Here is a 25,505-nt window from a genome sequence, read left to right as displayed (position 1 = left end):
CTTTAATGGTACTGAGGGTAAGTCTAAAGCCATCATATTTCAGGCATACATGTAAATTTACAGTTTCATCAGGCTTCAAAATTTTCGTCAATTGCATTCTTTAAAAGTATCTGACTTGCATCTGTTGTCATTGAGATCATACAGAATTGTACATTTTGACAATGTCTGGACAAACTTTTAGCAATAAAACTCAATTACTAGACAGCTGAAATCTGTTTTGGTCAGGCTATCTGACGTGGCATAACTATGATGGCATGTTACACCAAATATCACAAAATCGGATGGGAATTTTCTTTTTCATATTTTAAAGGATTGATACTGGTGTAAAAAGTAGTAGAGATACCAACTTTAAACAGATGGGGTTGTTCAAATTTTATCACTAGTAGAGATTTTTCCTGTCACTGTCATCATAGTTTATGCATGTCAGAATCCCAACGTGACCATCTAACAACTAAATTTCTTACAAGATATATATATTGCTGCTGTAATTGCACATGATTATGAAAATAACCCCAGTTACCTACATATTCATGGCATTGAAATGGAAATTAAGTAGTTCTTAATTTTTTACTTCTGTGACATGTTTAGGGGTGCCAGGTTCTGGCACAGGCTCTTATTTATGCTGTTGCATGATTGGTTTCTTTCCTTGCTGCATTAACAAAGGAAGTAACCCTTGTCTCGCTATTCTCACCCCATCGTTTTACCGGAAATGACCCTAGAGGGATCAGGGTTGGCTGAGGTTACCGGAATAACAGGGGGGGGTCAGGGCTGATACTCCACAGGATCATGTTTGTGTCCTAATAGTCACATTCAGGGTTGTTGTTTTGGAGTCAATTCATTAAAAAATTTGCTCTTTTGGATCGCATCTGGCCTGAAGAATTTCATTTGGCTCTCCGGCTCTTTTTTGGCTCCAAACTCCAAATGTTCAAAAAGATGGGGGGAAAAAGAGACAAGTAAAAAAAAGAAAAAGGAAGAATAAAGGGGAAAAAATGAAAGTGGTGAAAAGAGCTTTTCAGCCAAATGTATTATAAACACCTTTTAGAGGGGATAACTGGAAAGTGATATATATGTGCACACAACAGCTCAGTGAAGTTTTTGTTTTGGTTCTCTCAGTCGATTCGCTAGGGATGTCCATCAAAATGTCCCCAACACACCAAGCTTGTCAATTAAATGGAGCTACCCTACAATAGACTGAGTTTCCTCCACACAATTATGCATGACATTCGATCAGCTTGACTTATTTATCATTACATAAGTCGGACGAAGAAATACAAGTTTGGATTTTTACTTTCAAATTAAAATTTATGTTTCATAATGTTCTATTTTGGTAAACAACAGTGTTACTTTTAAAATTTAACAATATTAAAATGATTTCGTCTACAGACAGAAGAATCAGCCCCAGAAACAGCAAGTGGAATTTTGCAAGAAGATGTGCCAGTAGGTTCTGAACCACTGCCACAGACAACACAGGCTGGCTCAACAAGTGAAGGATGTGTCAATCAACCTACTGCTCCTACAGGGGAAGAAAATGCTTCCTGTTTGGACCATGGAACAGTATCGGTCTCTGAAAATCAAAATCCACCTGAGAGCCAGAGTGTAACGCAGATACCAGAAGAACCTCTGTGCAGCCAAACAGTAGAGCAGTCATCAAAAGAAGAAGCAGTTGTTGGTGATCAACCGACGTCCAGAGCTGCAGATGAGGCTTGGTGTAAAAAAGATGAAAATGTCATGGTATCGGGAAAGGAAACATTTTCTGAAGAGAGCATGGAAGTTGATTTATTGACTGACAATGATAATGAAAATGGGGTCAGTGGAGGAGAAACTGCAGATGGTATGGGTATCCGAGAAAGCATTGCTGAGAGTTCTGTTGATGCTGGAAATGATAAGTGTAGTGAAGATGTGGCAGGATATGACGAAAAGGCGTCAAACGTTTGTGAATCGTCATCTGCTTCAAATGAAGCTACTGAATTCAAATTTCTGAAACCGAGTTCTTTTAACTTAGGGGAAAATGACAATGGTAAAACACCTTGTATTGAACCAGTAGAGAAAGTGACTGTTGAAAAACGTTCCAATGCACCAATCCATGTGCCGGAGATGGTGTACGATATTGATGAGGAAACAAGGATGGGATTGGATCAGTCTTCTGGGGATGCATCAGCGGTCGAGTCGACCTTCAACTACCCTCTTCCCCCAAAGCAGTTGTTCACTGGTGAAGATACAAAAGATTCGGAAGCATCTGACACAGAAACCAAGATGTCCATAATTTCAGACACCGAGGATATTCGCCTCAGAAACACTATTAGCATTGATGATGCCACCAAAGATTCTGTTGCATCAGATTCCAACACTGAGACCCCAGTGCCATCAAAGTCATCTCGAAGGTCTAGTAAAGAAGGAAGTGGTGCAGATGTCATTGAAGATACAGAGTAAGTTTCTTTTTAACTTTTATTATTCTAGTGTTCTCTTCCAAAGAATTCCTGGTCGTCAAACGTCATATTACCCACTACTTTTTTTTTCGTTTTTTAAATTTTGACATGTTGTTTTACTCAGTATCAGTCTGGCAATCAGTTGTGATTTTTCTTGCCTTTTTTTTTGTTATAGTTTTTCGATAATGTCATAAAACTGTGATAGTTCATAATACCTTAGTATCCACATATATATTTTGATCCCTTTAGATAACATTTTCAAATAAAAGTGAAGTGAATTCACTTAATTAGTTTTCTTGTCGTTCCTGGGGGGTTCTTGTGTCAGGCATTTTTAAAACAATCAGGGGTATCCTTGTAATTAAAGTTTCTTGTGTTTTGTGAAAAGTTCTGACCTTGTTCTGTTTCTTCTCCCTCCCTGAAGTCACTCAGTGTCTGCTGAGGGCCTGTTTGAGTACCAGTGGCCGCAGGATGGAGGGGACTGGCATTTGCTGCAAGAGCAAATCAGTGAATACCTCAAAGTCAAGTCTTTCAAAAGGAAGTATCCGGGTAAAGTCTTATACAAATAATATTTATATCAACAATAATATTGAAAACTTTTGTATAGTGGCGGTTTGATGCTTTGCCGTCAAATGCAGAAGATCCATGTTTGATTCCTGTGTGGGAAGAAGTTTTAACAAGTGACAGTCTCTCGGGCCTTAAGAATTATCTTAAAGCAATCTTTGGAGTGGAACACACACACACACACATACGCACACACTCTTGTCAAGTAAGTTGACTGTGAAAAAAACGTTAGACACTAGACAGCGTGTACCTCACAACACTGCTGTGACATTAGGAATTACCATTATAACTAAAACTTGTGAGGTTGATGCAAAACAACTGAGGGATCCAGATGCAATGTCATCCATGACGGACAGTTCACAAGAAGCTTCAAGGTGCCGGCTGGAGTGAACACAGGGATATTTATAATTTACTGTCATCATTCCTTTTTCTACTCACCATAGGCTGAATAATGAAATCAATTGAAGAGTGAAGATGTTATAGGGAATCCAGTGGATGCTGTTGTCTCCGTGGGAGGACATAGACATTACAGATGACCTATCATTGCTGTCCCACTGTCACCAGCAAATGAAGGGAAAGACACAGGACCTGGTAAGGATCTCACAGAGCACAGGCATGAGGGTGAACCCAGGAAAGACTAACAAGAGTTCTGAAGATCAACACTAGTGTAAAAGAAGACATGAAGATTAATGAGGTGGCCATGGATGAAGTAACCTCTTAAACATTCAAGAAAGTCATAGATGGCATGGGAGGAACTGTCTCTGATGTCAAGACTAGGGTTGGAAAAGCAAAGGAAGCACTCCTGACAGTCACTGTCTGTCTGACGATCTGGAAGCATCAGCACAAGTACAATGATCTGACTTTTCTACATAAATGTAAAGAATGTAATGTTTTATAGCTTCGAAATTGGACGCTAACAAAGTAGATGGTAAATGAATTATAGTCCTTCATCAATGGTTGTTTTAGGATAATCGCAAAAATTCACGGACCGGACACCATCAGAAATGTAGTATTATGGTGCTGAATACGTTGGAAAAAACCCAACCAATTGAATGTGTGATCAAAAAAGAAGATTACACCTGCTTAAGAAACCAGCCCACAATGTGACAAGAAAAAATCTCAGATGGAACCTTTATGGCAGGAGAAAGAGAGAAAGGGCGAGATCCACCTGGGAGCAAGATCTAATCTAGAGACAGATCTCGGGCATTAGGGACACAGCTGGAGAAGATCGCCCACAACAGAGACAGGTGGAGAGCTCTTCTTGGCGGCTTATATATCTAATACCAGGGAGAAAGTGACAAATTAAATGATGATCTCCGTCTTTCTTTTGTGGCGTCATAAACGGCCAGCGTTGCCAACAGCATGCAGGAACTCAACAGTCGCTTGGGGGTCCTTGAAAAGTGCTGAAAGTGGATTACTGAAATGTCCCAGGAGACGAGTCAGTTTGGCCCTGACGAACAGAGTGGAAGCCCATCTCCTGAATGATCTAAATTGTGTTGATGGCGGCTGTTTAAAACATGTTTTCTTGAAAGCATAATTTGAAGATAGTATCAGGTGAGAACTTCAGGTATGATAGCTATTTTTAAAAAACCCAAACTGTTCAAGCAGTAAGAAGGCAGAAAACTTATTAATTATTAAGTACCTTATGGTATGGATGATTTTCCTCCTTATGGCATTGTAGGATAAAGAAGTTTGTCTGAGAACACTAATTGAAACACATTTTGACACTCCATCGTTTTGATTTTTGTATAGTAAAATGTCTGCATGATCATTACATGTCATGATGATAATTCTCGAATAAAAGAAACATTTTGTGCCTGGGTGTTGCCTTTTTCAGACTTGTACAGACGAACTTGTGACAAAGAAGAGAAGGATTTCCTGAGGGAGAAGGGAGTTGTGACGGAGACTCAGTCCGACTTAGGTGAGCTCAGGAATGTCTTGTGCTACATTTCATGCATGATTTAACGACCATCAAATGCCTGTTTTATGGGGGGGTTTTGGGGGGGTTTTTTCCTTTTCGTCTGTTTGTTATTTAACAGGTAATGGGAGGATGCTGTGATATGGTGTTGTATTTCCAGTGTTAGTCTTGTTCTAGTTTGTTCCCCTCTCAACATAGTTTTTTTTAATACCGTCATCGTATTGACTTTAGTGAAGAACTTTTTTGTTTTACATATTTTGTGACTTATCTGTGTCTTTTGTCTACTTTTTATGTTGCCTGTATTTGTTCGATTTTGTCCATTTTCAGGTTGAGGTGGTAATGTCATTTTGAATCCTCTTGGTATTTTGTCTTGGTGTCGTTTGGATGTATGCCTTTTTTGTACAAGTAGTTGGTGATCGTTATGGTGTGGTTGGCGTTTTTACCTCCTTTCAACCCATCTTTTTATCCTATTCTGCTCCTTGCGAAATATGGTTGTATCGTACAGACTCCCACTGTTTACTCAAGTTGACCAGTCGCTCACAAATTTTCAACTACAGATGAGTGAGGCATTTGAACCAGCATAATCCATTAGCCCCCCAACACACACAAATTATAGGTGAGATTATTGGCCCTTCCATATGCCCAGTCATAAACAATGAACGTCAGCATGAACTTGGAACAGAAGTGTCACTGGTTCGTAGAGTGGTGGTGACCCATTTGCTTGTTTTATTACAAGGCTCTGTCTTCCACATCGTGACACATTTAGTTTGTTTTAGCCTTGGACACTTTCATCCTCATCTGATACACTTTGTAAAATTTAACTGCACTCACGGCAGCCACAAGATTTTATGTCCCTTTCTGTCTCTGTCTCTCTCTCTCTCTCTCTCGCCTTTTTTAACTCCCAGTGGAGCACAGGCCATCAACTGCATTACTCCAGCGAAGCCTGTCCTGAGCATCCTTTTCTATCTGTTTCCATGATGTCCCCGCTTTTTCAATTTCCGCTTGTACCGCTCGCCTCCATGTCATCTTTGGTCTTCCCTTCTTATGTTTTCCTTGTGGGTTCCACGTTAAAGCCTGCCTGGTGATGCTTGTCGGGGGTCTCCTCAGGGTGTGTCCAATCCATTTCCATTTCTTCACCTGTATGTCTTCCTTTACTGGCCTTTGGCTTGTCCTTTCCCACAGTTGAGCATTAGTGACTCGATCGTACCGCTTGATCCCCACTTTCCTTCGTAGGCATCCATTTACGAAGCTCTGCAGTTTCCTTGCTACTGATGCTGTGAGCCTCCATGTCTCTGAACCATACATTATGTCCCTTTGCGCAAACAAAAATGTCTCTTACAGAAAAATCCAACCGCTGATGATGATGCCATCTACGCCGAAATGTAAATCATGTCCGTGTCTTGTCTTTAAAATGTGACAGATGAAACAAATTGTAGCTCAAACTGAATTGATGTCATCAGACATGGACAAATAGAATGAACTTTAGATGAAGATCTATATGTAACAGTTATATGTCATAACAATTTTGTACGTTGTACATTATTGGGCACTCTCATAAGCACCTTTTTCTACTAATCAGATGGCGTCAATATCATAGAAATGGGCAAGGGACAAAAAAACAACAAAAAAAAGAACTTTAGGTGAGAGGTATAAAATACAAACACCTTCACCGACATGAAATTTGACAAAGGAGAAGTGTTGAAGACCCTGGAGAAAAACTTGCAGGATGAAGAAGACAGGGAGACAGCAGAACACCATGCAATCATTAGGATGCGAGGAATGTGGATAGAGAGGGGAGAAGGAAGAAAGGAACGATTATCTGGAAAGAAAAGACGTCGCCATAATCAGACTGCCACCGGAACAATCAGTATGGATGCCTTGCGGGCTTTGGTGCTGGGGGAACTGAGCACTTATGGACCTGTCCGGTGTGCAATGACATTGTTGCCCAGGACAGGTAATACAGGTAATACCTTCACTGACATACAACACATGCTGCTGTCATGGCTATTGCTACTGAGATTAAATCAAAGTAATAAAATATGGCATTATATAGCTTTTAACCCCGATTAAAGTACACAGGCTCTGAGCACATAAAGACAAGAAGCGATGTCTACCCGCAAGAAGGAAACTCTTTCTCCACAAGAACAGATACAAAATATCAAACTGGGCACTGAAGGAAATTCAACGAGAGCCATTGCGAAACTATTTATTAATGTAGAGAAAATGTAAATTCTAAGCATTCGGAAAATGAAAGCAGAATTTGAAGCTTTGGCGCGTTTTACCAAATTAAGTAATGCGCATGCAACAGGCAATGAACCAAATCAATGATCTCCTCTACAAATTATGTTTCTGAAGGCAACAAGTGGAAGAATAGCAACTCAGGGCCAATGCTCAAAGAGAAAGCACTGAAATTTATAAGTGTAATTGTCATATTTAAGATAACAAAAGAAAAACAAATAAAAGAAACAAACTACACCCCTTTCCCAAACCTCACTCTCCACCCACCTCCTAAAAAAAGAAAACCAATTTTATAGGCCTTATGGCAGTCATAACCTGAGAACCTCCTCCTGAATATTTTAACGTTTCAACTAAGCAAACAATTAATTGCATGGTTTAGTATCTTCAGATATCTATTATTTAGAAGCTGACAAGATCATCAAATTTAGATGCTTAACATTCATAAATTGACATGAATACAATGATCAAAAATGTCTTTTTATTGTCGGTAATGAAAAAATTGTTGGTTTTGAGTAGGCGTAATAACAACAAACACCAAAACCGCTAATTTATTATGACAATCATGATTGTAAAAAGCCAATTTATTACTGATAGAAGTCATGACATATCATTTGCATTAATGATTATTTGGCAACTTTGTGGATTACTTTGCCCTTTTTCCTCTGGTATAGGCATGTCATTTATTCACATCTTTACTTATGGCCCATTTTTTATAGGGTACATGTACTCATTAAAAGCCTTACAATGAGTCTCCGTTTGATGAACTTACCTTCCAAGCTAAACATTTTTGCCGTTTATTTTTTTAATGGTGTAGCACAATAGCTGTTCCAAGAAGACGACTTATCCAATTCTTTAGTCGGAACTGATGTTTCCTTTTATTATATACCATTTTTCTACTTATAATAATTAGACGTTTTAATTCGGGGGGGGGAAAACCATGGTGGGTATAAAGTGCTAATGAGTTAGTGGGCAAATGACCTCAGGAGTTGTGTGATGACGACAAGATGCCTGCAGGGTGGTGCCATCTGTATTCTGTTTCAGCCTGCAGGAGCTTCATTATGTTCTCTGCAGGTAGTTAATTGCTCACTTTGTCTTTTGTTATTTGAGCAGAAAAAGTGGCAAGCAGGGTGGGGGGGGGGGGGAGTGAGAGAGAGTGAGAGAGAGAGAGGGGGGGAGAAAGGGATAGGAAGAGGGGGGTAGGATTGGAGGGACAGGGAGAGAGAGAACAGCTGTATGTCTTTGAACAGGTTGGCCTGATCTGCTTCTTTTACTTCTTTTCATTTTTATGGATATTTTTTTATCTGTTCCTGGAGTTGTGTAGCTATTGTCGATTTGAGGCTCTCGATAGACTATCACTCAACAACATAGTGTGATTGAACTTTTTTAAAAAACTTTTTAATTGTGGCAAAACTCTACTGCAGTCTTATACCTCGGACAAATGCACTGATACGATGGACATTTTTGCCGGTAGGAATGTTATCGTGTGCGTATAGAATTCTGTTTGCTGAAGAGATTTTGAAGGAGGCTAAAGTAGCACACAGCTGAAATTGAATTGTTGATGAGATCAAATACTTTTAACGCTTGAGTCAGCATGCCAGTTACAGGATGTTGTTGAGGTTTTGAAGTACAAGTAACTCACCAGTTGTTCCTGTCTTGTCTTTCATTTTTAATTTTTTCTGCACTAAATAGCCATTATTTTGTCAATGTGTTTTTCTGTATTCAAACCTGTCTTTTGTTTTAAAGTCTTGGCCCATAGGGCTCACAAACTTTCAGTTAGTGAAAAAGTCATTGATTTCTTGAAAGTATGGTTTCAGATTCACTCAATGAGAGTTTTTTTAAATTGTTTTTTTCCCCTGTAAAATGTGACCATTTTGGGAAGTGGTTCACCACGTATATAAGATGAGACATCTTTATTGTCCAGTTCCTGGCACTTTGGTTTGGTGTTTCGCCACGTACTCAGACACACCCACACACACCCACAGAAACACACACACACACACACTCACACACAAGTATGCCAGTCAAGTTAAGTACGATAAATCTATCTAAATCAGACAGTTTAGGTGGGTGGTTGGCGGGTGCTCTGGTGTGGTTTGCTTCTTCTTTCCTATCAAACATCTATCGTCCTTATCTCCCCTCCTTCTTTTTTATGTTTGTTACTCTCTTGCAACACCTCTAATCTTCTGGCGCTCATATGACCTTATGCAGTTGCGAGCGCCGAAAAACCTGTACTAAAACAAAGACAGTTTAGGTTTCAGAAAGTTGCCCTGAGCAAGTTTTGTTATCTTGGCAAGCTTTTCAGATCCCTTTTAATTTGTAAAGTTGTTTGGATTTGGCTTTTTGCAACGTGACAACTTTTATTCAATTCCATGTTACCTTAGATTATCAGAAAATACAATGGTGGAATTTTTTCATGTTTCATATTTGTTACACAAAACTTGCTGTCTTATATTTAACCTGCCCTGTATCTAGCAGGGTATAAGACTTCAACAAAGAGTAAAGCAAAGTCTTGTCATTGTACTATCTCTGTCGCAAGCACAGTGTCATTGCTAGGCGAAGTCTTTTCTACTGGAGAAAAAAAACCCTCTTACAAAATGAAATGAAAGAAATCAATAAGCAAGGAAGACTGTTTGCTGGTTTCCCGCTCCTGTTTGTAGGAAGAGGATGGCTGAGGTGTTCAGCTCTGGGCTCTGGCTGAGCTAATTGGCCCCCTGTTGTTGCCTCCTGGGGAGGGTTCTGGGCAAGCAGTCTGTCCTTGTTAATCAGCCCTTGGTTTGCACAGCAGTGCTGGGCCAGTCAGGTGGCTGATTCATTGGCATCCCATTTACCTGTCGTTAACCTACTGCTGGGTGCCACCTTTTTGACACTCCCCTGTCATTTGCTCATTTTGAGATATTTAAGGTTGTTGTTTTTTTTAATTGTGTTAATTTTTTTGGGGGGGAGGGGGGTGGGATTCATGTTACTTTACGGGTGGTTTGAGATTTGTGACTTAACGGATGATTGGAAGGTGCCATTGGTAGGTACTACTTCTTTACTTCCCCTCTGTTGTCTGTCTTCCTTTTTTCCAGCACTAAATAACCTTAATTGTATCAATGTGATTTTTTTTTTTTTTTTGCTCGAACAATCTTCTGACTTTCGTCACTCTTTTTATTCAAGTGTTTTGTATGTGCATACAGGTAGCTGATGGTCACTTAAGTGTTGTCAGCTTCTGTTTATCGTTTTTGTATGAGTTTATCTCCTTACTAGATGTTAAAACTTAATTATGAAGTCAAAACTGGGAGCTCTTGTGGTTCCTGAAGTATGGTTTGTGCCCCTCAGTCAAAAGATCCTTGGCTGGACATCTGCCAGCAATTTTTAGAAATTCACTTTGTAAAATTTTCTGCTCTGTCCTTTCTAGCTCTCTAGTCATGTTCTGCCATCTGCCTTCCTCTCCACTCTCTCACTCACTCCTCTTCATGACTTCAGACTGTAAGATGTGGGTGGTTGGCGGGTGCTCTGGTGTAGTTTGCTTCTTCTTTCCTATGAAACATCCATTGTCCTTATCTCTCCTCCTTTTTTATGTTTGTTACTCTCTTGTAACACCTCTAGTCTTTGGCCCTCATCGAGTGTAGTATTGCATACAGACGTTATCTCAAAGGCTGCCAAAAATGACTTACGTCTATAGGGAGTACTGACCGCGTCATTGTGTTGCAAGTGTCGTAATACTCTTACTTAAACTATAACTGCCTGTCCACTGTTACCTACAATTTAATCAGGAACACTGTGTGTGCATTTCCTATCTATCTACAAGTACAATAAGTTTGTCTCTTTCTTCATGAGTTCAGACTGTAAGATGAAAAAAGTGGGTGGTTGACGGGTGCTCTGGTGTGGTTAGCTTCTTCTTTCATATCAAACATCTATCGTCCTTATCTCCCCTTCTTCTTTTTTTTTATGTTTGTTACTCTCTTGTACCACACCTCTAGTCTTCTGGTGCTCATATGACCTTATTGAGTTGCAAGTGCCGTAAATCACTTACTAAAGCTAAAAAAGACTGTAGGATGAGAAAATATGTTGTATTGACCAGGCTGTTTGGTTTTATTCTTTCCAACAGGTTTGACTGCCCTTAGGAGTGAGGAAGTGTATGACCTGATGATGAAAGACTACAATGATAAATATAGGGTTTGTATATATAATATATATATATATATATATATATAAATCATATTTGCAATTGATTTTAGAAGACCATCTTTGGTTTCTTTTGTTGCTTGCTAATGTTAGTAACCATTTTAATAAGCCTATTGTAAGTGTGTTCCACCCTTTCTATGGGTTCACGTTTTAATTCCATTGGCTTTTTTAATATAATATGACATAAATCAATTCAAACGATTTTTAATCTTCTTTGTTGAGTTGCAAGGAGTGCACATGAAGAGTTGACACCTATGAAAAAATAATAGGACCAGTTCTTATGGATGTTGCTTATAATTTTTCATGATATATTGTTTCTTTATTTCATTTTTAAATGATTTTTTAAAAAAAAGCATTACTCACTTTTTGAGTTAGAGTAATGTATGGTCCCAGGTTAGTTTTTATGGTTATTCACTCTAATATGTCAATATATTTCCAGGAATATGTATCAGTTCTTCAAGAAAAACAGAAGAGAGTCATTCGTGAAAAGCACAAGGAATACTGTGTGGTATGTTAACTGCTTAATTACCCATTATTATGACTTAAGTTCATTGAAAAAATACTTTTTTTTAAAAATGTTTTTAATTTTTTTTATGCAGTTTACATTTTTGCACAACAGGGAAGGGGGAGACATGGCACATGGAATTGTTTAATTTTTTTAAAGCAATGTTTTGTTTTTGAAAATGGCATTCACCCACTTTCTATCAACTTTGTACATTTTGTGATTTTTCATCAGAGCAAACTAGTCTTTAGTGTTATAGTTAGGCTCTCCAACACTGCTCACATAAAACATGAGTTCGAATCCTAAGTAGTGAAGTTGTATTTATTCAATGTCTCTATCAGTCTGTACAGTCAGGATGCTGTATCTCATTCTATTTGAGTGTGGCTCTGACAGGAAGGATTGTTACAGATCTCCACCGGACTTTACTGATCTGAATTGTCTCACGTGAGGTGTAAATCATTTTCAAATGGAAAAAAAATCTTCAGAGCAATCTATGTCTCTGTAGATATGTACAGATATGTACCTCCAAAAACAAAGAAAGAAAGATGTAAAAGAAGTTTTTTACCATCTAGCATAGGGCTTTTGTCAGAATGAGCATAGATATGTGTTGCTCTTTAGAATATGTATCTATATGTAATATAACTCCAAAGGTCTTGTAATTAAATTCCTATGTGTGGTTGAATGACGCATCTGATGTGAATGTACATTTTGTCAGCTTTACTTCTCTTTTCATATTGAATTTTAATGAGAGTAAATTTTTATGTATACCTACATGTGTTTTTATGGTCCTGTACTGCCAAGAAAAATTTCCCTCTGGGATAATAAAGTATTATCTTATCTTATCTTCTGTCACAGCTCAGTGGCTGATAGGAGAGTGCCCCTTGTGGCTTCTACTTCTTTATTGTCTGTCTGCTCTTATTGTCTGTCTTTTGTTACGTATCTCTGGCATCAGATCAGTGTTATCGTGTCAAGGTACGCCTCTTTTCCCAAACTCAAAGCTCATGAATGAAAGTGTTTCCTGGAGTTGTTTTTCTTTCTCTTTTTTTCCTGCAGCAGCCCAAACTGGACAAATCAAAGATAATGGCATACTCCAAGAAGGCTGCGAAATCTGCAGCAGAGTACAACTCAAGTATGATGCGAGAAAAGAGAGATGAGAGAAGGGCTTATTTTGACCTGCAGACCTATGTAAGTCCTTTATTTGATGCTAAAAAGGCAACATTTTTCAAATGAGAAATTGTGCATAGACAAGGATATTGACTTTAATTTGTACCTTTAAAATCCTTTGAAGTGAAGAATTAATAAAATGTAAATGGAAGTTTTGTACTTTAGACTAACCGAAAATTTGTCAGGTAACATTCGGTACTGTCATCTATTACGTATTTTTATGTTAAAAGTCTGCCTCTTCTTTCACGTCTATTCAGTCTTTAACCTAGTAATTGACTTCAGTTTCTCTCATGTATTGCTGTGAGTAATCAGCAAACATACATGTCAGTAGAAACATGACCAGCTTGATGCTTTGAAGAGTTTGAACCCAACGAAAGTCTAACTTGTTCTCTGTGCTCTTAGAATTAAAAAATTAGATGTTCGTTTGTTTTTGTTTTTTATTCCATCTAGGTCATTCACTACCCACGGAATCACTGCAAGACATTACCCCCAGAACAAACCAAACGGGGAGCATATCCTGTGTCAGTCATAAAGGGTCAGTTCCAGGAGAATTATCGCAAGTAAGTCTGTGGCCATGAATGTCAACGTTGAGTCTGAGGCTACAGTGGGGTTTTTTTTTAGAATTGGTGAGATGGCTAAGGTGTGGCATCCTTTATTGGAAATAAGGGAGATCTCCAGATCATTTTGGCTCGGAATTGTTAAAACTTTTTTATTGTTTTGTGTTCAGTATGAATATGGAGTCCAGGTTTCAAATTCTTTAATATTCTGTTTGTTGTTTGTGCATTTAGGTATTGTTAATGCTGAGTGTACTTATTGATTGAGTACTTGGGATATTCGTATAAAATTTTTGTGCTCTGTACCTCTTTTTCTTCATTGTTCAGCCATCTCATGGGCTTGGTCAGCTCAGTTCAGATAAAAATAGCATGAAAAAGTAAAGGTACCAAGACTATTAGATGTGTGGTCACAAGGGTGTATCTGTGACCAAGACACTTTAGTGTTTGAAGCTTTCGACTCCCGAGAGATGTTTGCATTGTGAAGAGATGAATGTTATCCTTGATTTAGACCTAGATTAGGATAGTTTGTAGATATATTCTGGTTTTTTTATGATGGTGAAAAAAGTGACAGCGAACTGCAAAGTGAAAAAACTAGATCCTCACATCCACCTTTTGATAACAACCACGGGGCGTGCTTTTAATCTTGTTTACTGGTGTGTTATTTTTGTGTAGGATTATTTTCAGAGGTCAACCTAATAACATTTAACTATATCAAAGCAGCCCAGTATGGCAGTGGAGTTGACCGCTGCTCCATTCATCATTGAATGAGCCAAGAAAAATTCCCTTATTAAAAGAGAATACTGTGATCTTTTTTTTTTCATTTTGTCGCTACTTGTGTGCAAAAATTATCTGTGGCCATTGACATGTTTTCATCGTTCATGGCTGTTTATGTCAGATAATAGGTCAATGAAACCCTCCTGTTCAGAACTGCATCTTCCTAAGCAAGAAGACAGGAAGTGTTGGGTCAACATGTCTAATGGTGATTTGTTTCTGTTGTCGAAGGTACAATGCTCAGGAGCTGAGCTGCTTTCCTGTGAAGACTTGTCTGAAGGACCCACCCAAATTGGTGCGATATGTCCGCCCTCCTCCCCTAGGAATCCGGATGGGAGCTAGTTCTGTAGCACAGGTGCGTGTGGATATTTGAAAAACAGGCTATTTTGACAGCACTGAATCTGATTGACTTTGTTGTGACTGTAAAATTCATTTCTCCACATTATCTGTTTATTTTTTGTCTCTCTCCTCTCTTCTTTTTTTTTTGGTAAGTGTTTTGCGTTTCTCGCAACTGCATAAGGTCATTTGAGCGCACTCTCCCTCCTCTACGACCAACTAAGTAAGTGAAGAGCTATGAAAACTGAAACACTAACCCCCACCCCCCAGCCCCCAAATGGAAAGTTCATAATTTTCTTTTCAGACTGGAACTCATTAACTCTGCTCTTTGTATATTGATGAATTGTGTGTTAAACTGGCCTTCTGTGTATCAACGTGTTTGAGGTATACGTGCTCGACTACAGAAGTTTTTTTTACTGCTGTCTATGATGATCTTCAAGTAACAACTATTTTATTGTTTTGGTTATATTTTTTAGGGAGGGGGAGGTTGTCTGTTTTGTTAGGGTTTTTTTTCTGTGTGTGTGTAATGACCTGAAATGATGTAAATTTTTTATGGTGTGTGTGATGATCTTGAAATGGTATGTCCTCCTTCTTTTCTTTCCTTCTTGTTTCTGTCTTACTTTCCCCTGTACTCAATGGCCATAATCCTGTGAATGTGCATCTCTTTAGTCAGAGAAGTCAGCTGTGTTGCCATTCAGCTTCTATCTTGTTTCTTTTTGCTTTTCTGTTATGTCAGAAGCCAGAGCCAGTCCCCGAGGCGGAAAGTGAGGCCCCTGTCAGCGCCGAGGTACAGGAAGACGTCCTGGATGGCACAAACAAGAACAAAGAAAATGAAGTAGCAACGGCCTCGGTGGAGATGGAAGAGCCCGTCACAGTCACGCCTGTCAAAGTTGAGCGGAAGGTCAAGTCATCGTGTAAGAAAAAGCTCGCTGGCGTCGCCAAGGGGCACACATCGTCCCCAGAGAGGCCCAAGAAGTCCAAGAAGAGCAGCAAGGAGACCCCAGCCCCGGCAGAGAAGAGTGTGAGTATCACAGCCCCCAGCACTCCTCAAGAGGTCCTTGAGGATTCTAATGAAAGTCCAGACTCAAAGAAAATGCCTGCAAAGGTGAGATTTTCATGGCTGTACACCAACTCTGTGATGAGGTTGTAGGCTGTGTGTCTCTTCTCTAATTGATTCCTTTCTTTTTGATTTTAAAGAAGAAAGCAGGTGCGATAGCCTGGAACGGTTTAATAAAATTGACCGTTCTTTGTCTGTGTTTTAAAAAGAAGTTTTTGATATGTATGTTATTAATTTTCTTGATTGATTCTGTATTTCTGTTCCTTACTGAAAAGCTTTCAGCAACTACTTGGCTTGGGGTCAGCTGATGCGGAGACAAGTTCACCAGTGGCATTATGGAGTTTACCTTTTGGCCAACATTTGGAGCAATGTAACCTCCTGCCCCTCTCATGCATCAAACCACTAGATATATGGACTAAGAGGTCAAAGTTTCAAGATTTGTAATGCTTTGGAGTAGTCATTTTGTGATTTTTAGTTTTCTTTTGAGGCAAGTGTTTGTAGAGTAGTGTCATAAATTTTAATAAATCTCTACTGTAGATCTTTTCAGTCTTCACAGAACTGATTATCAGCTGCTTGGGAATGGACAGATAGAGAAAAAGAGAAAGAGAGAGAAAGGATTTGCATTTGTCCATAAGCTAAATAAATTCTGCATCGTATTATAGCTGACTTCAAGAGTTTCTTTCATAATAAGAGAAGCTTGAGTTTTGGCTCTGTCATTATTGTGTGAAACAATTGCCTGGCTATAGCTTAGAGTTGATGATGAAAAAGCACAAAAAGGTCAAATGGCTCAGCCATTGCAACTTCAGCCACCTGACTTCATAATCCAGACACTTTATGGCACTCAATAGTGAATGACTTATCATCAACTTATTTCCCACTGCTTCTACGCCAAAAAAAATGCCTTAACCCTGCCCGTACGCCCTGGGGTCATTTTGTACCCCCTGGGTTGTATTCTTCACATTTTAGAATACTTCTAGTACGAAGATCTCTTTGAAACTTTCAGTATTTCTCAAAAAATCATTATGACCGACTGCTATGCAAAGCATACGGATCGGATTAGTGAGTAAATTTCCTCTTTGGAAAGTGGTGGCACAGAGTTCCCCACGTCGTATGGATACGATAGTAAAACTCAACGTACGGATAGGGTTAATAGAGACAAAAATTAAAATTATGTTTTCATGAATTCGTATTTTGTGCTGTTTGCTTTCATTCAGCTCCCACTTTTTACTGAAATCTCTGTAGAATGTGTTTTAAAATCTTTGCCGTTCCTTTTTGGTCTGACAGATACATGGCTTGGAGAAGTGCAGGATCTGCAAGCAGCGATCGACCAAAGAAGAGCGGAAAAACGATCGTTTGGTGAAATGCGCTCAGTGTGGAAAAATTGGTGGGTGAAGTTTTCATGTGTGTTGAAGTGAACCGTTGTTGTTGTTGTTACCTTTGTTACAAAAGAACACTATCTGTAAGTGGAGGTTGGGGAGAGGGGGTCTTTTCCAAGAAGAAGACAATGCTCTGTCCCTGAGGTAGAGGTCACAGATTAGTTGAATTGTAAGAGTGGGCTCTCAGTGTGATGTAGTGGTGCAACTTCTTCTTGTTTGAAATGAGTTTGTTCTTGTGGTGAGAGTCAAAAACGTTGTTTGGAAAGTCTATTATAAAAATGTCTCTGTCAATAGAATTATGAAGTTCGAATGGTGTTTGCTTTTACCTTTCGTTTTTACAGTTTATTTCTCTTTAGGTGATACTTACAAGACTTAAAAAAACAAAACAAATGAAAGTAATCGTGAAAGCTATTTGATCAGTTTACTTTGCTTTTCCCAAAGTAGTCAGGTGCTAGTGAAAAGGTATTATTGTGTCCAAAAAGAATTTTATCAGATTTTACTTTACTCCGTGACTATGTGGACTATTTGACAGATGGGGCTTTTGAGTAAATGCCGATTGATCTCTCCATTGATGTCAAGGGAATTCTATACTCTGAATGCTGAGAAAAGTCCATTATGTTTGAACAAGTGCTAGCTATTTAAACAGTACAAATGTCTCTTATTTATGGAGCCACCCCCTGCTGTCCCTGCTGTAAATGTGTTATATATCCATAAGAGTCACAGTCGGTGGTTGGCGGTTGTTCTGGTGTGGTTTACTCATTCTTTCTTTCTTTTCAAACATCTTTCATTTTTATATCTGTCCTCCTCCTTTTTTGTTTGTTACTGTCTTGTAACACCTCTAACCTTCAGCACTTATATGACCTAACTGTGTTGCAAGTGCTGCAGAACACTTACTAAAACAATAAAACAGAACTTAAAAGAAAATGATCATATTGATATACATGTCAGGACTTAATAATATATATACAGGGACGGGTATTATGTTTGCTCATAAAAAAATGTCGTTACCCCTCGTCTTAAAAGATAATCTTGGGTTGTATGTTTTCATGGTTTAGTGTCCATAAAGGGTAGCCTGCTTAGTTGCTTCTCTTCAGCCCTTAATGATTATTTTAGCAAATTTTTCAATGTTCTCATTTTTTCTCACTTCAGAATTGTGCTTTGTTTTCCCTGTTTTCTGTTTTTTCACAAATGGCTCTGTTTAGTGTGGTCTGGTCCTAGGCTTTCTTTTATATATTACAATTTTACAGTTATGTTGTTTGCAAAATATGGGTGCTTTTGTGGCGACTGAGTGTGAACTTGAAATCACCATGTCTTGTCTCCTTCTTATCGTTACTTAAGGCCACATGAGCTGTCTGGACCTCACAGAAGAGTTGGTCGCTGTAATCAAAACGTATCCCTGGCAATGCATGGAGTGTAAGACTTGTGTGGAATGCCTGGATCCTTATGACGAGGTCAGTACTCGATGGAGATTGTTGATGTTTTATGACAACATTGACATTCTTTCTTCTTCTTCCTCGTTCTCGAAACCACATTGACATAATTTAGGTCATTTTGGAGAAGGGGGGGGGGGGGTGCTCTTAGGGTCAACATCATGCAAATGGTTAACACATCACATCCTAACTCGCCTGGGATCGCCCAGGAATTTCCCTACATGCTCCACTGTGACTCGCCCAGAATCGCCTGCTCCGACCAGGCATCTTTAGAAACAAAGTCTCACCTTGACGAGACTGGGGCTGAGATTTCGTTTTACATAGTTATTGCAAAATGTTTTTTCTTCTTTTTGATACCAAAACAAAATTTTTCAGGCCAGTAGTTTTAGTATTAGAGCTGATCGAAGTGTGATTGCATTTCCGACTCTTCGAAGGTGTCTCACAATTGAGCTTGAAAAAGCAAAGAACGATGGATTTGGGCAAGAACAAGCAAGTGATGAATCAGATATTGATGAAAACATTGTAGCAGGAGTTTGGGGCGATTCAGATTAATCAGATATAGAATTTAGATCTAGGGCCCGTCCGCGAGACTGAGAGTGATGGGTCGAACACCCGGATTGAACTAAAGTTAGAACATTTCCAAGATTCTGTGCATATATAGTTATATTTTTCAGAAACTACGCTCATTTGTCTTTCTAATTTTTACTTTTTCAGAATTTTTAAAATTTGTTAAGTATTTTTTAAATTTGTTAAGTATTTTTTAAATGTGTTTTTTAAACTTAAATGTTTATATTCAGGTTAGGTGGGTTACTTCCCCTTGCTTAGTATTTGGGAATAGATCTCCTGCCCAGACCTTTCGGGTGTAATGTGTTAATTTTCGCTGTAGTCTGTTTTACTTCTACTTTTTTTTTATTGTACAGGTTTTATATGATTGTCTTGACTGAATGTGGTGGAAATGCTGTTGTTGTTGTTGGGTTAACTTGCAGTGAACTACTATTCACCAATGATACCTCTCTTAAAAAAGCAATAAATAACCCTTTGAAATTGAATTAGACAAACACATTGACATTTTCCGTAGATTTGAGCTTGTGCCTTAGATTCATTATAATAAGCTGAAAGAACAAGTGGTTCCGACATGACAAGATGTTTGCTAAAAGGGTGTGTTTTGAGGATCTCAAAATGACCCCTATCCTTAGAATTCAACATCCATGAGCACTAAGATGTAAGAGTAAGACTAAATGTACAAGTAGGCTACAATCCTAAATTGACACCTCTTTTGCAATGTTCATATTCCGCTAAAGTTTTTAGTACAGAAATTTTTTTTTAAAATTTTCAATCATATAGCCTCATTTAGTGCCTGTTATATTTGACAGATTTTTATTAGTTACTGAAAAGTAATGACAACTTTTTTTTTTTTGTCCCCAGGATAAGATGATGTTTTGTGATCGCTGCGACAGGGGCTATCATACCTTTTGCATTGGGCTCAACGCTCTTCCCACAGGACAGTGGGAGTGCAAGAACTGCGAGGGGGCGCCCAAGATCTTAAACAAGTCCTCGTAAGTCTCTCTTCTCATGGCAAACTCTTATGTGATGTTTGCTACTGCTCTCAACGTTTTCTCTCCTAAATTACTACTAACTAGTGTTGCTGGGTAGGTTCATTTTTGCCAGTAGCCTCTCTATGAAGGTTTTCTTGTTCAGTTAACAGTTCAGTCCAGGAAAATTTCAGCTCCATGAGATTTTCCAATCTCTTTAGAATTTTGTAGTTTCTCTGTCAAGCTACTAGAGGTCTTCAGCCTCAACATTTTAAAATTTTTCTGTTGAGCTGCTTTAGAGTGAGTTACAGGCTTTCAAATCTGATTCTTTTTTTTCCCTGATTTCTTGAACTTTTTTGGGTTCCTGAGATTGAATAGACCTGCATGTTTGCTGACAATCGTCTGAAATCCGACAGTCCCGACCCGACCCGTAACCCGGCCGATGCTATCGCTAGGCCCACCTGATAGTCGAAACAAACTTTGTGCTGTTGAAGCTAGAGGGGTGAGCAGAGTAAGTCTGATTCCCTCTAAGGACTTCTCTGTTGACATCCACCCCTTGGCGCTCATATGACCTTATGCAGTTGCGAGCGCTGTAAAACCTCTACTAAAACAAACAACACTCTTCAGTATTATCTACTTCTGAAAACTGCACGGCTAGTTGTAAAAGTAGAGTAGTGACACATGCAAGCAAGACTACCACACTGCATATTCGGTAAAGAGGGCAGTGAGACATGACCCTAGTCCAAGGAATACAAAAATAACAGCAGGACTACAAATGGACAGCATCTTAGCAGCATACATGTTCAATCTTTCAATGTTAAAAAACCCTAAAATCTTCCTAGGTTAAATTTTCTCTTCAGGCAACACAACATTACATAGGCCTGAGTCTGAGCAGTTTAGGATGGGGCGCAAACTAGCCTACCCACTGTAGTTCTTTTAACAATTTCCGTATGCCCTGGGGTCTTCACATTTTAGAATACTTCTAGTACGAAGATCTCTTTGAAACCTTCAGCATTTCTCAAATAATCATTTTGACAGACTGCTATGCAAAGCGTACGGATCGGATTAACGAGTAAATTTCCTTTTTGGAAAGTGTGGCACAGAGTTCCCCACGTAGTATGGATACGATAGTAAAGTAAAGCATGACGTACGGATAGGGTTAACAATTTTAGAAAGCATCAAAAGAACATGATGGTAGATTTTCAGTCCTTGTTGTTTGCTTACTATAATACCTGAAAAAATGAACTATTTATGATCTATTTCCCTTTGTACTTTACAGGTCTCACAAAGCCAGGAAAAAACCCCGTGCTGAAGCCAGAGAGATCAAGCCCGATGTCGTGGGAGAGAAAAATCCTGAAACCAAAGCAGAGGAAGGCACAACTGTCGTCTCAGAGACTGCTGAAATTAAGCCAGAGGATGTAGAAATGGTGGATGAATCACAGTTAGATGTGAAGGAAGTGAAGACAGAAGACACAGCAACTCCCTCTGTGTCAACAGCCAGAGAAGATGTGAAGCAGGCAGAGCGCTCTGGCAAAAAGAGGAAGAACCCTGGTGCTGCCGCACAGCCCAAGCCTGCAAAAACACCCAGGATACAAGGAGAAAGGCAGAGCCGTCGTCTGAAACTAAAGGGAGAAGAAGGGGAGGATGGAGAAAAGAAGGGCAAAGACAAAAGGTTTAAGAAAAAGAAACGGTTGAATAAAGAGCCGGGTGAGGTAAGCACTGATGGGAAAGAAGGAGGGGAAGTAACTCTGGCAGGGGGAGCGCTGGAGGGGGCTGAGGATGAAGGGAGAGAGATTATTAGCGAAGGTGTGGATGAAAGCGCTGATTTCATGGTGAAAGATGAACTGGAAATTAACGATGATGAGGTTCCAGAGAAAGGTGAAAGTAAAGGAGAAACTCCTTCATCAGCTGTCCCGACAGGCTCAACTACAGACAAGGCAGATTTGGAAGCTGGTGGAGAAGGCTCTGTGCAAGTTGGCTCTGGAGTGGAAGTTGCTGAGACAGAGGTGGCAGCGGCGACCATAGCAGAGAGTGACAAAGAACCAGTTCAGGACAAGGCGCCCAGCGTGAGCAATGAGCAAACGTCAGAAGATGTTGCAACTCCTCATGACACTTCTTCAGAAATTGAGACTGTGGATCTATTGCCAGACGAACCTGAGCATGACCCTGGAGTCGGAGTCGAGGATGAGCCCAAAGAAGTTGGGAAAGAGGAATCACAGAAGGAAACTGAGCCAAAATTGCCATCGCCGCCCCCTCCCCCTCCAGCATCGTCATCATCTCCCACAGGTCACGCAGAAACCTCACTTGATTCCTCAGACGAACAGCCTCAGAAAGAAACTCAACAAATCTCAGAATCATCAGACACATCCACCACGTGCTCATCATCACAACCGCCCCTAGTCCCACCGGCGCCAGCTCCTGAAGAGAAAAGTTTGGCTCCTTTGGTCCAAGAAGAATCTCCACCAGTTTGTAAGAACAGTAGCCACCAGCAACAATCCTCATCAGAGGCGACTATGGATACAGCCTCAGCTGAACAATCCAGCGAAGACAGTCAGAAGAAGGTCAATATAGTGGAGGAAATGCCAGCTCAAAGCTCAGCCCCAGCTCAGTCAGACACACAACAGGATGATGGTGCTCCTCCAACTTCTGAGCCTACAGCAGAGGCCACGTCGGTGAACAGTGAAGAAACAACTGACAATGACAGTGGTGTAAAGGAAAGTCCTATGGAGGTAGAGGAGAATGGAGACAAACAACAGGGAGCTCCTACAGACAATGCTGGAAATGTGGATCCAGGTGGAGAACCAAAAGTGACAACAGACCAGTAGATGTGGTCCCATTGTTTTTTCATTGTCTCCTGATGCCCCATTTTGGTGTCAGTGTTCATGATCAGTGTTGTATCATAATCATACTGTCAAGTAATAAAGCTGGTAAATATAGAGATCACTGACCGAGTACATCAATTAATTAATTATGATTGAGTGTCTGGTATTTTGTTGTCCTCTTTTACTAATCTTTTGATATGATTTTTTTTTTTTAGAACAGTTTTTTTGAAAGCATGTTTTCATTGCAGAGATATACAGTGGCACTTGGATTCAACAAAGAATTGGATTTAACGAAAGGAGAATTCCCCTTAATTCATTAAAATCAATAAAAATAACTCAGTTTCAACAAACATAATATTGTTATAAATGAGCAAGCTTGGATTAAACAAAGTCGCTGCTTGCAGGATGAACAGCTGAGGCTCGAACCCTTTAACTCACTTCATTTTAGTTTTAGTTGAGGTTTTATGGCGCTCGCAACTGCATAAGGTCATATGAGTGAGCGCCAGAAGATATGAGGTGTTACTAGAGAGTAACAAACATAAAAAAAGAAGAAGGGGAGATAAGGACGATAGATGTTTAATAGGATTAAGAAGAAGCAAACCGCACCAGAGCACCCGCCAACACCCACTAAATCAAAGTTACTCTAACCCGCAATCTGACGATTACTATGATGGTCCTGTAACTACCTGACCACGAGGCCACCGACGCCATATTATAATTATGACGAATTAATGATGACAGCAAACTGTTCCTGATCTCGCTCTCTCCTAGCCTAGCTTACCAATACAATAAATGTACCAGGATGTGTGTGTGTGTGCGTGTGTGTGTGTGTAATGTATCGTCAATGACGACAGCAATTTATCAGCAAACAGTTCTCGCTCTCTTCTAGCGTACCAGGGTGTGTGTGTTTGTGTTTGTTTATGCATGTGTGTGTTTGTGTGATGTGTGTGTGCGAGTTTGTGTGTGTGAGTGTGATTGAGTGTGTGCGGGCGCGCGTGCGTGTAATGTACTGTCAATGGTGACAGCAAACAGTTCTTGATCTCGCTCCCTCCACTCCTGCCATATATCGGGATACCGAGTACACATAGCCTGTGGTCCAGACGACAATGTTTCCCCCAGAACGACCGTACCAGAGCTGTGTGGGTCTCAGAGGCCAGTCACAGGTTCCGGTCAGTCCCACTGGGGGTGGGTCCCGGGCCGTCCACCCTCTGTCCGCTGCAAAGCACACTGGACTATTGTGTGATGGCGCGGCCGCTGGACAAACAGAGGGGAGGACACGCCCACGGACCCTGGCTGGTTCAATCAAAACCGCCGTCCTAACGTCACCTTGACAACGGACGCTAGAGACGAACGGTCGATCGGAACCGAGCCGGCGAGTTTGTTGATGTGATGGGGGGGACTCCCCACCACCGAGTGTGGGATCACAACAGCATCGTGTTGATTTCTTCTTCGTCTGCTCGTCTGTCAGCATCCCTGGAGCTGTACGGACGTTTTCCTCCTGCCGACGAGAGAGGAAACTGGACGAGGGGTGGGCCCGACACACTGGAAAGTGCCCCGGACCCGCCTTCCTTAGCTCCACACTTCATCACTTGAAGAGTAAGGTTTCATCGAAGTAAGCGGCTGTGTGAGCCCAAACCTCACGAGAGTCTCTCGACTCGTGTGTGACTTGTGGTGTGAACTGAAGTCTCAGTCGCCTCCCGCCTCCCTTTTATTCTGGCCCAGCGACTAGCGACCAGGGTTAACCAGTCACGTGATCCGTGGGAGGATCTGGAGTGGCCGAAGAGAGCAGATTGCGTTCAATATCCTATCAAAATAAGTAGCCTACATGTAATGCGCGCTGTTTGTAAAAAAATAATAAAACGCGCTGTTCGTTGTGTTGGGACAGGGAATAATGCTGGGTGAATAAGTTTTACAGCAAATCGATTATTATTGCGCTAAAAATACGCGCGGAGCGGTTAACCGAACGCAAGTCGTTTCGAAATTCGATGGCATACTAAAAATAGATATGGTTAGGTCTATTGAGCAAACTGTGGTGCAATCTTCTGCTAAATGAAATATACTGGCGTTCAAAAGAAAGATAGATCTGGCCTTCCCTTTTTTGATTGCTTTAAAAATCTACAGTTTTGAGTCTTTACACTTTACGTTTTTCCTTTCACGTGAGTCTAGTCTAAAAAGCAGGTCACGTTACACATATTCTACATGTGCATAAATAGTTTAAATAGTATAAAAATAAAATTTTGGTGTTTCAATTTGTGTTCACCCCACAAAATCCGAAAAATAGAAAGCTGGCATTTTTCCTGACCACGTGACGGATTTTTTCAAATCTATTTTTTATTAAATTTATTAATTTTATTTTTTTAGTCAATGTTAAGCCATTGTGTGTTTATCTGGGGTGACATAAAAAATGTAGGGGGAAAAGGAGAGATAAATTTTGATAAAGTGCAGGAGACCAAGTGAGAAGTTATAGAATGATGAAATATGAAACAACAGCTACCGGTATTGTCAAACCATTGGCAATCCAAAATCCTATCTATCACTTCTGACGTGATGTGTCCTTGTTGAACTTGTGCACAGAGTTGAAACAACAGCAACAAAACGATGAAAAGATAAAGTCGAGAGATTAGAAAAGAGGAGAGAAAGAGAGGGGAAAG

At 40.0% G+C, this 25,505-nt stretch overlaps 1 protein-coding gene across 2 annotated transcripts in view; it reads left to right on the top strand.

Moving 5' to 3' along the window:
* Nucleotides 1-22,975, top strand: part of LOC101861790 (titin) — a 31,526-nt gene extending 8,551 nt beyond the window's left edge. Inside the window, exons 2-14 of one of the 2 annotated variants that reach the window (XM_005091369.3) lie at nt 1,384-2,426; nt 2,848-2,972; nt 4,825-4,908; nt 11,234-11,301; nt 11,750-11,818; nt 12,866-12,997; nt 13,427-13,536; nt 14,533-14,656; nt 15,374-15,658; nt 16,979-17,078; nt 18,409-18,521; nt 19,926-20,056; nt 21,312-22,975. In XM_005091369.3, coding sequence (XP_005091426.2) covers nt 1,384-2,426; nt 2,848-2,972; nt 4,825-4,908; nt 11,234-11,301; nt 11,750-11,818; nt 12,866-12,997; nt 13,427-13,536; nt 14,533-14,656; nt 15,374-15,658; nt 16,979-17,078; nt 18,409-18,521; nt 19,926-20,056; nt 21,312-22,857 — 3,930 coding nt within the window. In that variant the 3' untranslated portion in view covers nt 22,858-22,975. Of the gene's footprint in view, nt 1-1,383; nt 2,427-2,847; nt 2,973-4,824; nt 4,909-11,233; nt 11,302-11,749; nt 11,819-12,865; nt 12,998-13,426; nt 13,537-14,532; nt 14,657-15,373; nt 15,743-16,978; nt 17,079-18,408; nt 18,522-19,925; nt 20,057-21,311 lie in introns of both variants that reach the window. The other variant, XM_005091368.3, reaches the window with a different exon arrangement.
* The last annotated feature ends 2,530 nt before the right edge of the window (nt 22,976-25,505 follow it).

Source organism: Aplysia californica, unplaced genomic scaffold, assembly GCF_000002075.1.
Source record: "Aplysia californica isolate F4 #8 unplaced genomic scaffold, AplCal3.0 scaffold00029, whole genome shotgun sequence".
Lineage (NCBI taxonomy): Eukaryota > Metazoa > Mollusca > Gastropoda > Aplysiida > Aplysiidae > Aplysia > Aplysia californica.
The sequence above is the reverse complement of the archived record's forward strand: the minus strand, read 5'-3'. Positions and strand labels throughout refer to the sequence as shown.